General features: G+C 38.1%; 1 protein-coding gene across 11 annotated transcripts in view; it reads right to left on the bottom strand.

The window, feature by feature from the left end:
* Nucleotides 1-6,662: 6,662 nt before the first annotated feature.
* Nucleotides 6,663-13,972, bottom strand: part of NRXN1 (neurexin 1) — a gene marked incomplete at its 5' end in the record, with an annotated part of 479,408 nt that continues 472,098 nt past the window's right edge. For all 11 annotated transcript variants that reach the window (XM_083857909.1, XM_083857912.1, XM_083857914.1 and 8 more), the window contains one exon: nt 6,663-10,074. In XM_083857909.1, coding sequence (XP_083714035.1) covers nt 9,767-10,074 — 308 coding nt within the window. In that variant the 3' untranslated portion in view covers nt 6,663-9,766. The remainder of the gene's footprint in view (nt 10,075-13,972) is intronic.

The raw sequence follows: 13,972 nt of genomic DNA, 5'->3' as shown, positions 1-13,972 counted from the left end.
TTGCCATTGCTTCTGGAGGTGCTGTGTCTTTCTCCCTGTTGCAGAAACCAGAGCTGTGAGAAAAGCTGGACCGTCCAACCTGCACTGAGCTCAGGGCCACCCTCAATCCTAGGCTGTTTTAGCTCCCTGCCTGGCAGTCAGACCATACATAGCATTGCAGAGTTTTTTTAAAACAATTTTGAAAGCCAAAGCGCCCTGTTTGTACAGTCTCATTTTGTTAGTCTGCATTATTTATAGCTGCAACTTCAGGACTTTGACATTTCACCAGTCTGTCAAACTAAAAGCAAATTGTGAAAGGCCACTAAGGACCGCAAAAGTAAGTTATGCATCCACACTAGCTTATAGTCCATCTTAAGAAGTCAGATTGATTCTAGGGTCTTTGGATTAGCTTTTCTTTATTCAGTGTTCAGGATATTTGTTCATGGATGCATCCTCCCTCTCTGTAGCACTTTCTAATGTACTGATTTATTTTAGGTGCCATGGACTCCCAGAGAGAAGAAAAAGAAGAAATCCCTCCTCCCACTGAAATGAATGGGAATTTTGCCTCAGAGTATGTATTAGTGCCAAGTTCTGCTTTTGAGCCAGGGACTTTGCTGGTGTGCAGCAGAGTCTGTGTAATGGGCCTGAGGGATTAGTAATCACTGAAAGTTTTCAGTGAGGAGCAGAACAGCATAAGATGCAAAGATGTGCTCACATGCAGGTCTGGCAAAGCTGCCCCCCAGAAAGGCACCAGACAATTGCCACAACTTCCCTCATAAGTACAGACTCCCTCACCCAGGACAAGTGGTAACTGCCACCAAGAACTAGATGAAAAACAATTCAAATTTATTTTTGAAGTCTCTAAATTCGTAAATTATCTTAGATGACAGCAAAAACTCATTGTGACTAAAAACTCTAAATTCATATTCCTGCTGCTGAATTGAACTGTTCTCAAATTAAACTGAACTGTTTCTGAAAAAAACTTATGTTAACAGAGAATGTTTCTTTCTATAATTATCAATCAACTTTGGCAAAATGTAATTAAAAAATAGAATTGTCAAGAAGTTTTTTAGAACTTAGGCAAAACTTAGCAGCTACTTAGAAACAAATATGGTCATTTACAAGAACTTGGATTTTAAAATCTTTTAGCATCAGTCTATATTGTCAGTCTTTGATGCCTAACACTTAGAAATCTAAAAGAATTAATGATGACTATTCAGAAAACTCGTATAAAATGTTCATAATAATATGCAGTGTGCCAGGGGGAAGTGTAATCACTCTGTAGTTAAAAGCAGCAATGAAGTCTCAATCTTAATGGAAATGGCAGCTTTCCTGTCTGCAGAAGTTAGAAGAAAAAATCTCAAAATGTAGCCCAATCTCTTGTGGTTTCCCATGATATTTTTAAGACTGACTACATTGGGAAATGTATTGCAATTAATTCCCATACAGGCATGAATTTATTTTGGTGAGAACTGCATTAGAGAAGACTGTCAAAACTTTGTTTAAAAGCAGATCTGTGTCGAAAAATCTGGATGTAGAGTTTTCAAAAGACTGGATTTGTTCAGTTTGGTTCCTCCTCCAAGCAGTGGCTGAATCCATGTCTGCCCCAGAACTTTCTCTCAGTTCACCTACTCCACCAGCTCGAGGTTTGCTTCCACAGTACTTCTATGAGTTACAATTGCATGATTGCTGATCTCATTGTTGGTGACATGGCTCCCTCAGAGAGTGCCCACCTAAAAATGCTTCCATATTTATCTCAACCTATTCAAAGGAAATGGGCCTTTTAAATTGTTATTTCTTTAGGTTTGAAGAAAAAGGTTGAGAGGACGCTATGTAGCACTGTGGTGGTTAAAGAGGAAGACGAGGGTCAGAATTAAAGACACTGAGTCTTGTGAAAATACAAGGGAGGGCTTCATGTCTAACAGCAATTGTCATTTAGGGCTGGCTACTCAAAAATACCCTACTTTTCTTGCAGTGAGTTGTTCCAAATAAACTCAAATATACCAATGCCCAAAGGATTTTATCAACACCAAAGTTTCATTTAAGATCAGGCATAGAGTTCTGAAGCAACTCAGCTGTTCCCACTCTCTACAATTAACTTCACAGAGCACTGTGCATGAAGGACTGGACACTTTGCATATTAAGTTAACTGCATGAACAAAATTAACCACTAATTGGCACTCAGTCTATGTGACCAGGCTACAACTGGTTCAAAGAAACTCCTGAAATATAACATAGACATATAATATATCCTGAAATATAACATAGACATCAGGTCCACAGTATCAGTTACCATGACCTAAAATTTTATTCTTACTGAGCTCTGCTTGCTAGTGCAGATGTACTCTAACCAATGAGTCAAATCCAGCAATCCATACTTAGACAAAGCTCTTAAAATAGATGAGAAACTGCTATAGGTGATGACGGTTATACCTGTACTATCAACATTTTGAAAGACGTCCCTAAAAAGAGCCTGAAGACAGGTATAAATGAGCTCCCAAACAAATTTAGCCTTCAGGAAAACTGAGCACAAACTTGTCTTTCCCAAGCACCATCCAGCAACACACCATGACTTAAATTAATTACTTGAAATTTCTCTGTTTTGTGGAGATTGGCTGGTAAGCATGAGACAAACCCTCCTCAGTTTTTTGTGGTTTTTTCTTCATTTCTCTCACTGGATTATGTTCTTTACCTGCTCCCTGGACCTGCCCATAAATCAAATGCCAATCACTAAATATCTATCTCTGCATTAGTCGCCAGCAATCCTGAATCTAAAGGAAAAATCTTTGTACAAATAGCTCACATATAGAGTGAAGGGTCTGGTAACAGCAAGCTCTGTGCTTGCTAGCAGGACAACCCTTCTGCCAGGTGGGATGATGTAACAAGCCTGTTCCTTCTCCAGGTGTAATCAGCAAGGAATTAAGCCACCTGAAAGGCTGATTAGAAGACAGTGGCAGATGGAGCAGGATTTCCCAGGAGTGTCTGTTTGCATTATCATTTTCTTTAAGATTTTTTCATCTTGTGCTGAAACTTGCCTCTGTTGTGCTTTAATAAAGGACGTTGCTGGATCTCATCCTGAGTTAATTTTCTGGTCCAAACCTTTGAGATCTGGTGTCCTAGAAAGTTAGAGATCCCATATTGTCGTGGGGTGAGTTTAATGCCTGTGGGAGGTTTTCTCTGCCTGGCCTCCTTCCCCAGGCACAGAGAGCTTCTCCTCTCTGATGTGAAGCACAGGCAGGGAAAGTGCTAAAGGAACAGTGAAGTAACTCCTAATGAAATTCTTAAACTTCCTATGTCACAACCTCTTTGAAAAACTTTTTTTTTTTTTTTTTCCTATGAAGCATGTGGTAACTAAGGAAAATCTGTGCCTTCTTTAGCTTTGCCAAGCCACGAGCCCTGGGGCAAGTTCCCCAAGCAGTCCTGGTTGTGAGACCCTCACAGCTGAATTTCCTCTCCATTTCTGTAACCACACCAGAGCAGCTCCTACAGCTCTCATGTCCTGCCCTCCTCACACCTGCCCATCCTGAGGGGGACCCGAGGCCAAGGCAATCCTGAACAGAGTGGAGGTTTCTCACATAGACCTGCACCCACAATTTCTCTCCAAGATGATGCTGGCTATGGTGCGACATGTTTTGGGAGCCACTCAGTGTGTTCCACAAAGCAAGCCACTGTACTATTTCTAGAAAATACATTTCAATTTCAAAGGGAAAAGGGAGGATTTCTGGAAACAGCTGATCATCTGTCATGCAGCAGGTGGTTGTGTGAAGCCTGCCCAGTCCCCCAGCTTGGAGAACACCTGAACAATCTGGCCCCTGGGCCTGGAAAAGCCAATCCAGCCCCACAGCCTGTGCCTCTGTTCTGTCAGCTGCAGCCCAAACTGTGACTATAATAGAAGTATTTTGCTGTTTATCATCCAATAAATGTTTACTGGCTTGTAGTTGGACTCACTCATAAGAGTCCAGCCAGTGTGCCAACAGTTATTTTTAGCTGCCCAAATTCCATTTCCCTGTATTATTTGCTACAACCAGACTGACACATTCACATTTTGATAGCCTTGCTGTTGGTCCCTGTGCTTGCTGACAAACGAGCTCATGCCTTATTGTTTACCAAAAAGGATGTTTTTGAGGATTACTGACCTGGATTTCTAAATCTCTCAAGTGTATGCCAGCATGAAATTACTGTTCTTACAGGAATTTACTCACTGAAAATCCCACATCCTTTGAAATAACTCTACCCCTTATGTCACCTTCTTTCTTCTTTAAAAAGCTCTCAGTGTCTACCACAACCAAGCCCAAGTGGAGGGACAATGTCATATGGAAATCTGTTTGTTCTGAACACAGTGGTCTAAACCTTCCTCGTGAGGGGAAGCAGAGGGGTAGACACGGATCTCCTGCTGACCAGGGACAGAATCCAAGGGAATAGCTGAAGTTGTGCTAGGGGAGGTTTAGGTTGGATATCAGGAAAAGGTTTTTTGCCCAGAGGGTGGTTGGGCGCTGAACAGGCTTCCCAGGGCAGTGGTCACAGCACCAAGCCTGACAGAGTTCCAGAAGCTCTGGAAGCACTTGGACAATGCTCTCAGACACATGGTGTGACCCTTGGGGTGTTCTGTGCAAGGTCAGGAGCTGGACTTGATGACCCTGAAGGGCCCCTTTGAACTCAGCTTATTCTATGACTCTGTGAAATGAAGGTATTTGTGTAGTAGGGAGTGACTGAGAAAGAAAAATAAAGGGGCCAGACTGTCTTTTACAGAAGTTAGAGCTGGTGGCTGAAGTCTGTCAAAGACTTTCAGCAGGAAGAAGCCTCCAAAGTAAGTGGGTAAAAGCTCTGGTTGAGTTTTGGCCCTGTGTCCGACAAAATTGAATTCATCTGCATCTTTTCTGGAATTCAGTTAAAAGTTTAACCTGTGGGGGATGATTCTGGTTTCATGAGGAGCAGTGACCAACCAATCAGTTGCAGTCCATCCAGATGAATCACAGGCTGGCAGGCAAGCAGTTTTATCATTCCCAAGTATTTATCAATTTATAAATTGAATAAATGCAGAGTGGATTTCTCTTTCTCCCCACTCCAATGAGAGTCAGAAGCACTATAACACTGAAACACTTACAGACTTAAAAAAATAGGGGTTTTAAAATAAACCAAATAGCCTGCATTCCAAATTGAATTATACTGACAAGAGCGCCTGCCTGACCCAGCACAATAGTTCTAAGCACCTCTAAACATGTCTGTACCGAACTTAAAAGCAAATTTCTGTAATCAAAATGAAAATTAGGCCCAGAACCCCAATTTGACACTGTTTCATTGAACTATTAAAAAGTCACATAGGAGGAATTAACAAACACAGTTGCCATTTAGAGGCTACGTGTGCTCTATTTCCCTTGTTCTAAGTCATATTTAGGGCGGTTGTTTAGTTTTTTTCTCTTTTTTCATCATCTTGTGAAGGCTTTTTAGCTGCTTGACTACAGTGATAATTGATGATGAAGGCCACCACTTATAGTGGCCAGATAATAATGAATGATGCAGGTAGTGAGAGGCCATTAGGATTTTGGTAAAAGGGAGTGCAGAGTATAGGTGTGGAAAAAAGAAAAGGAACAAATACATTGTAGAATTTAAAAGTTTTTAACTAAATGTGAGTTGCTTTTGGTTTTGGTTGGGGGTTTTCTTTGTAGTAGGAGTAGTAGTACAACAAAAATCACTACTGTTGTAGCTCCATTAAATGTGTATAAAGCATTTTCCTAAATGGAATATTCAGTATTTATTTAAGAATACTCACAAGACCTAATCTCAGTATAAAGCAGTTTAGAACTTTCAAAGTGTTTTATATGAATGGAAGATAGGGACTGTTTTTCTCCAGATATTCCTGAGCTTAAATTATCTAAAATACTTCAGTCTATACGTAATTAAGCAGATGAATAAATCTCATTGAAGTCAAAAAGCTGCTGATGTGATTTAAGATGATACAAAATTAAATTCTATTTGGAGCTTAGATCCAAAAGCTTAACTCTAGCCCCATTCAGCAGTACATTTAGGAAAGTTTAGACACTTGCTTAAATCAATAGGATTAGATGTTTGCTTGAAGTTGCCCATGAATTTAAATGCCATGCTAAGTAGGAAAGCACTTATGCAATGGATTAGCTCCGGTTGAAATTTTATAATTATTATCTAGAAATGTTTTTAAGGACCTGAAATACATTCAATTTCCCATTATTTTTTAAATCATCTTCTAGACAAGAGAAAATGTTTTCACTTTTAACAAATGTTTTAACTTTTCATTATCTTACCCATTATCTTACCCTCCTCCACCTCATTTCCACTACAGAAATCAAGAAGTGGCAAATAGGGGAGGGTTTTTTCATATAGAGGGGAAAGAGAATATCAAGTTTTAATTTTTTGATTAAAAAAAAAATACTAGAAAATCTCAAATTAAGCAAGTCTGTGCAAAACCAATTCATTGATGTCATTAATACTTTTCTAACTGGGCCAGTTGAACTCGAGTCTTGTAGAAGGTTTTCACTGAAGTGTACAAAGAGCTCTGAGGTCACTTTTTCCTTACATGAATGTCTGTAACTTCATATCAATTCACCAATTTTTTTTCACAGCCTCAAGATGAACAGGCACTCACAATCTAAGAGCAAGAGAAGAAGCAAGCCAGCATTTGTATTAAGAAACATTTTTATTAACAAAACAGTAAATTCCACTTGCTTAGCATTTCCAATAATGAATAAATTGGCCTTGCAACAAATAAAAAATTGTAAATATCTATCACAGAAAGCACTATAAGGTTAGGGGCATTGGGCCTCTCTTTGATGTCTTAGGGTTGAAAGTTTCACACATTATTTAGTGTTTTGTTAAAAAAGGCAACACAATACAGTCATAGAAATGAAGCCATCTCAGTCAAACAAATTAGGTTATTATAGAGAAAGGATCCAATTTTATGTTAGGTAGTTGGTTTATGTCTGTTTGTTTGTTGTTGCTGCTGTTTTTAAACAAAAAGGAATTTTAAATCCACTTGCTGGCATTTCTGATACATCCATAATTGTTTGGTTTTTTTTGTTAAATTATGAAATTAAGAGGAAAAAGGAGAACCTTCAGAAACAGTGTTAAAATCATGTTTTCGTATTTTAATAATAGCAGATCTTTTTTTGTTTTCTCTTGATGTATGGATTTAGTTAAAGATCGATCTACCAAACTGCCTGGAAGTTGGCCTGACAACGCTATTTCATTAATTTAATAAATACCAAGCAGAAAAGACCATTTTATCTCCCCCAAATCATATTCTGTCATGTCCAGTCTCCTGTCAACATATTATTCTTGTTCTTCTAGGTATCTTCAAGCACTGAAATCTGAACACCACCTGGCTTTCAGCTTTTTTCCCCCCTCCAGCTGAAGTCTCTTGCTTCCAGCAATGACCTCCAGTCACCCTTGCCCCTGCCATTCCCTGAGTACAGCTGTCTTGTAAAGGTGGGAGAAGTTATGAGTGCCACAGGTGAACAACAGAAATGAACATCAGATGGATTTTGTGGGTTTTGTGGTTGTTTTTTTTTTTTTTCATTTTTGCGTAAATGCTAATGAAAATAAAAAGTCATTTCACAAATGCAACATGGCACACCTTGATGTGGTTGGCAAACTTCAAGAGAGGTGTTTTCATGTCAGCTACATGTATTTTTAAAGTGCTCTGACTCCCAGATAGATAGCTGTACCAGTTCCCAACTTTTTTTCATCAGCTACAGTGAGTAACACACACCAACAAAATGTTTTGTGTCTGCTGTTTAAAGCTAATTTAAAATTTCTCCTTCCTGTCTGTAAAGTGTGAATATCTATATCCCTCCCAGGAGGCCTTCTGATGATTTGGTTGATTTCTATTGAACTACCCTCTTTCCATCCAATGTATTCCCTTTCAACTTCTGTGTAAATAAAACGTTATGTTATGATTTATTGCTGTGAAACTAATGAAATAGTACTAGAAAAAAATTCCAAACTTAACGTGTAAAATACAGCATTACATTTCATGTGTTTAACTAATACGCATTAATGTTTTATATATGCAAGATAAGCTGTGTCACTTTAAAACATAATGAACTTATATCTGTCTGGTTATGATGTCTTGCAATACTACACAATCAACTTAGCTAAAAAATACTTTTTCATATGTCAAAATGCCCACCATTGAAAAATACTATCGTGCACCTCAAGAGTATTTCCTTTTTGGAGAAAGGGATAAATTCTGCAATAGAATCAGCCTGGATAATTAAAATGGGTATTTGCAGATCTTTTAGCACCCAGTGCTGTTCTTCATATGAATGCCAGATAAACACTATATGATACTTCCTAAGATTCTCAAGAAACTCATCATTCTCATAATTTCTAAGAACAAGGTTTCTGTAAGGCAAACCATGCTCTCCAATAGTGAAGCTTTGACTGGAAGCCAAAGGCCAGTTTAAGTCACTAAATATTTAGCTAATTAATGAATGTATATTTCTAGGAAAATTGGCCATTCTGATCAACTTCATTGATGCATATCAGGAGCAAGAGATGGGGATAGGAGGGAGAAGACAAATTACAGTAGAGATATATTTTTGCTTTCTAGTCCACTTCTTTCATACAAACTACTGAAACTTAATTGCAACATAATAGAGCTGTACAGGTAAGAAAAAAATTAGCTGACTCTTATATACATTCATACACATCCCCCTTTGTATAACCACTACACTGTAAATTAAAAATAAAAAAAAAAGAAAGAAAAAAAAGAAAGGGGAAAAAGTCTGGGACAATTTATAATGGCTGCAAAAAAACTGAAGAATGTCTGTTGCTCCAGATGTCATAAAACTCTCTATACCTAGCAACACTTATAACATTGAGTTTACCAAAAATGGCTGAAGAGCAGATATAGTTTGCATTTTCTATACAACAGGCTATAAAACATCACTTATCACAGTCCAGAAAGCACATATAGATGTGTTTTTATATAAACATATGTAATAACATATTAAGCGTGCATGAAAATTTCCCAATGATTGCATCTATGCCCTCTTGTTTCTCTTTTTTTTTCTTTTATTTTCTTTTTTTTTTTTTTTTTTTTCTTTTTTTTGTGGAAATGTGCCTTATATTCCAGATTTTTGTTTTTGTTTTTGAAAATAAGGCCTCCGTACTATTTTCCTCACAACCAGAAAGGGGCTTTTTGAAAGTATTTCTACATAAGTCTTCAGAAAAGCCAGCACTTTGTTTCAAAATGCAAGTTTCCAATCACTGCTTCACTGCACCAGACGGCAAACTCTTTATGTTTGCTTGTTGAGTCACCATATATAATGACAGTCTTCTCTGACAATAAGACTAACTCACTTCTCAAGAAAGCGCTAGCACTTTGGCTAAATCCAGAATCATAGGTAGCTTCTTTTTTCTTTTTTTTTTTTTAAATTTATTTCCTGTTTTGTTTTTTTTTTTTTAATTTGAATTTTTTTTCATATTGTGCCTCGATGTTGTAGTAATACTCCTTGCTTTATGAATGCGTGGTGTCATCATTGTCTTTCAGAAACGTTCCAGCAACATAAAGACAGGCAGAGTAAATGAAAACACTGTGGATGTTAGGGAATTTATCAGCTCCTGTTTCTGAAAAACAAGAGCATGAAATGCTTGTTTTTAAAAACAGTCTTTCCTTTCTGATTGCATTCCCTGTCTTTTCTGTTTGTTTGTTTTTGAATGTGCTTCATAAAAAGTAAAGTAAATAAGTTTGTATTATGTCTCAGATAAAATGAAGACTATTTCTATACAAGCGTTCGTTTAGATGTTGAGATCAGACATAGTACTCCTTATCCTTATTTTTCTTGTTTTTGTTGGAACTTTTAGCGCTGTTGGGCTGTTTCTCCTTGATCACAGCCCCGTTGGATTGTGCTGAGTTACTGATGTAGTTTCGACTCTCATCCACGTGGTAGGATCCCTCGTCTCGATTCCTGTACTTGTACATGGCATACAGGAGGATGAGGATGCACAGCGCCGCCGCCGCCACGATCCCAACCACCATGCCCGTCGTGCTGCTGGATTCACGGATCACCTCGGACGAGCCGGGGTACTCCCGTCCTCCTCCTGCCCTGGTAGGGTTTGCTGTGGGTAGATAAGGAAAGAAAGGAGAGGTTATGCTTGAGTTTGCATATTGAGGAGTCAGTCATGTCTACTGCTGTCGGCATGTGTCCTTCTAGCTGCACCCTCTGGGCCAGGACAGCCCAGCAACGTATCCCCCCCTCTATCAGTCCAAAACCAGCTGGGGTTCCAGCCCATCCCTCTTCAACAAGGAAAAGGACAGCAAGGAACCTCTCATTCTAGCCTTCAAAGGTATAATTTGTCCCAGTGTGTTATTAAGCAAATAATGCCTAAATAATCTGAAATAACAGGCATGCCACAATTTAAAAGTAGGGACATGAACATCTGGGAGGAAAGGATTTCCCTCTCTCTCTCACCCTCTCTCCCTCTCTTTTTGTAAGGAACCATAAGTGACACCATACTATTTATTGAGAAGGCAGTGACGATAAGACAGAATGGAGGGAAAAAAAGAAGAAAGTGGCTGACAGCAGCCAATAAATGCACTACAGATAAGGTATTCTCACCTCGCTTGTAAATTTCCTTCACCAAGATTTTCAGTTCCTCCTTTCATTCTAATATTTTCTTTTCTTTTTAAAAACTAATTATATTTACTTTTAGTACTTTTAGAGAGCTATCCAACCCTACCTCCTATTTTCTCATTCATATTCCTTGAATATGGCTACACTTCAGAGCACTTTTTCACTCAACTTCTCCCTTTCCCTCTTTTCTTCATTGATGCCATTATCAGATGTTCCTTCAAGGATTGCTTTATGCCCCAAGAAAACCTCTCAAATTGCACAGAACAAGGACTCAGCCTCCCAAGAACCCACCTCTGAGGCCAGACTGGTCTTTTCACTGTGCTATGAATAGAACTGACCTATGTCTTCACACTGTAAAATCTTCTTGATAGGAACTATTGTGTTGTCTGGCATATTTTGTCCCCTTGCACAGCCTTGACGAATGAAACCCTAATTCCAGGAGGAATTTGTAGTTTAAATGCTCAGAGCATGCCTAATGCTTTTATGTTTTCCATGATCTCCTTTCTTCGTCGAATTTTGCAGCAGGAGGGGAGTCAGTTCATTGTATAGAATCGCTTAAAGTGGTGATAGCTGAGAGGGATCCTCTCTAACCTAACAAATGTCATGGACAAAAATTAAGTGATCTGGGTTTATGCAGTACTCCTCTGATTACACCAGTATTTCCAGACTTCTGAGAGGCTGTGCATCCTCATCACTACCAGCCTTTCCTGAGCTCAGGAGAGTCAGGCTGGCTTAGAGAAACTTCATTTTAAATCATTATGCATGGTTAAAAATTCAATCAGTAAAATATAGATGCTAACTAAAAGTATCAAATGCTAGTTTTACAATATATTCACAATGTTAACATTATCAGGGTGTGCCTACAGGTAGCTTTGTACTGAAGTTTGCTAGAAAAGTGTCTTGCTTAAAGTCCACAACAGCACACTATGTTCCATAGTCACTTTTTTAAGCACTGTAAAGGCATAATGGGAAGATGATGATTTTAAGGATGCTACATTAAAGGTAATGCCAGCCAAACTATCAACACTGGTCAAAAAATTGCAACAAGTTTGGACAACCAGAACTGAAAGCAGCCACCAGCTATAGACACCTACAATTGGCCTATGAATAATAAAACATAGCAAAAAAAGCCACAACTCCCCAGAAGAATAAGTTCCTTCTCCACCCTGGTATTACTCATCATTTATTTATTGGTGATTTGTGTTCTTACTGCTGAAACACCTCTTCCTGGCAGTTATTTCTAACAGGTTTAAAGAAGCTGACACTTTGTTCAGCTGAAAGAACAGAGGCAAAACTGTAAGATTCAAAAAACCCTATATCAAATAGTATTTTAACTTTTTGTATCCTTCTGAAAGTTCTTACTTATTATGAGTTGGTGCAATTGGTACTTTCTATGGCTACACAAGGAATCTTGAAGGTTTTAAGATGTTTTTGTCATTTCAGGGCAGATGCCACCCTACTAAGAAAGGTGCCCTGTTCCAAAGTAGTCAGTGACTGGTTTAGATCCTGTTTGTTCATTGTAGCTATTGTAGAAAATGGAAATTCTTTTACACCTAGGGTGTCATTTACTGTTTTACAAGAGACAATGCATTGTGTGCAGAACAAAGACTGAGTTCTTCCATAGTGAATGAAAATGAGACAGAGTCTTATCTTAGTGTATGTGATTTCAGGAAATTAATTTCTGTCTGAGAAATAATAGAAGCCACTGAATACACTGTCAATACCTGATGGATTAACAGCTGCTCTTTCTCTTTAAGATACATACATTTGGGCCAAATACTGTCAACTAACTTTACAAGTAATGTCTACTAAATGACATTTAACAGCTTGCTCAGAGGAAAACATTCTAATATTGCAACCTAAAAGAAACATTTAAGGTATATTTTTCATTGTTACCTAAATTCCTGCCTCTCACCTGATGGTTTCCTTTTATTTTAAGAATATTTTCACAATTATCTCATTTAACCCATCTGTCTGAGAAATATTCAACCACTACATTAATGTTATTTAAACTTATAACATTTTAAAGCATCTGTTGTATTTGTTTAGATTTCTGGGAAAGGAACAGTTCAGCTAGGAAAAGGACTTGCTAGTTTTGTTGCATTTACATTAAAATATGCTTTTATTTTTATTTAGAGAACAGGGCCTCTCTAGACAAATGAAGGAAGAGGAAATATAAAAGTTTTACTAAGTATATAGGTTTGTCTGTGAGGACTTTAGATAGGAACAGCTAATGGAATGCACACCAAAGCAAGAGTCCTAGTCTGAGATAGGGAGGAAAGGGCCACTGGAAAAAAGCCAGCCTGAATTTCTTCTGAAATCTATATAGATAAATAAATCCACATCCATAAAATTGCTGAAACAGCTGCCTTCTACTTAAGGAGGACCATTGTTTGACTAAGACTGGAGTCAATTCCAAGGGGAATTTACCTATTTTTTTTGTCCCTGCAAGGCAGGAACTATTGTTGGATGGGATGGCAGATGATCTCAGAGGAGAGCAAATGAAGATTATAAATTTACAGAAATCATGCCCTTTGCTTCCCAACTTTCCATCTTTGGGAAACACTGGTCCCAGTTTTCTTGCTGACATCTTGGTAGCTGGACTAGGCAGAGCCATTGGCTCCTGGCACAGCAGCAGAGGTGTGTCTGCAGGTAACCTTGTCTGCTACTCAGCTGCAGTCACTCTTAGTGTCTGCAGCATGAAAAAGATATTAACTTCATCCTAGACATCTTACTGTAAATGAGAACTGAAATATCTCATTGGAGTATGTTAAGATTAAATGACATAAAATACTACTCCGATTTTTAAGAGTAAAGAGTTGTCTCAAAAATATACCCAAAAACCAAACCCTGAAACTATCTACTTATTAAAACAATAAATTGAGGTTGGTTTGATTAGGAACAAGACAAAATCACAAATGCACTAAATATGCTCAAACCTTGCCCTAACAGTGAGAGGAAATGATTGTCACCTTTTTGTGCAAGGATTCCTTCTTAAAGCAACTTCTCTGATGCACAGCTCTTCGTCTCAACAGAACACAACTAGCATTCTTGTACTGCCTCAAAGACCAGCTTTGAAGAAACTGAGTTCTAAAAACCTCTTCTAGCACTTATGAAAAACTTTGCATGAAATAATAGCAATTGAGCACAGTTTTACATTGTATAATAATGGATTAGAAAGTTATTATTCTTGACTGTACTTGTAAGTGGTTTAAAATTTAAAGGGAAAAAAATCCAACTATTTTCAGTGCCCAGTTTTCATTAATACTGTGAAAAGAAAATTGGAATTGCAGGTTCCCATGGTGTTTGTGAATTGAAATTAGCAGACTGAAAAACAAAACAAAACAAAACAAGACAGAAGGACCCCAAACCTGTTTTCTTTA

The sequence above is a fragment of the Zosterops lateralis genome (genome assembly GCF_965231275.1).
Source record: "Zosterops lateralis genome assembly, chromosome: 3".
Lineage (NCBI taxonomy): Eukaryota > Metazoa > Chordata > Aves > Passeriformes > Zosteropidae > Zosterops > Zosterops lateralis.
This window is presented reverse-complemented; position numbering and strand designations above follow the sequence as displayed.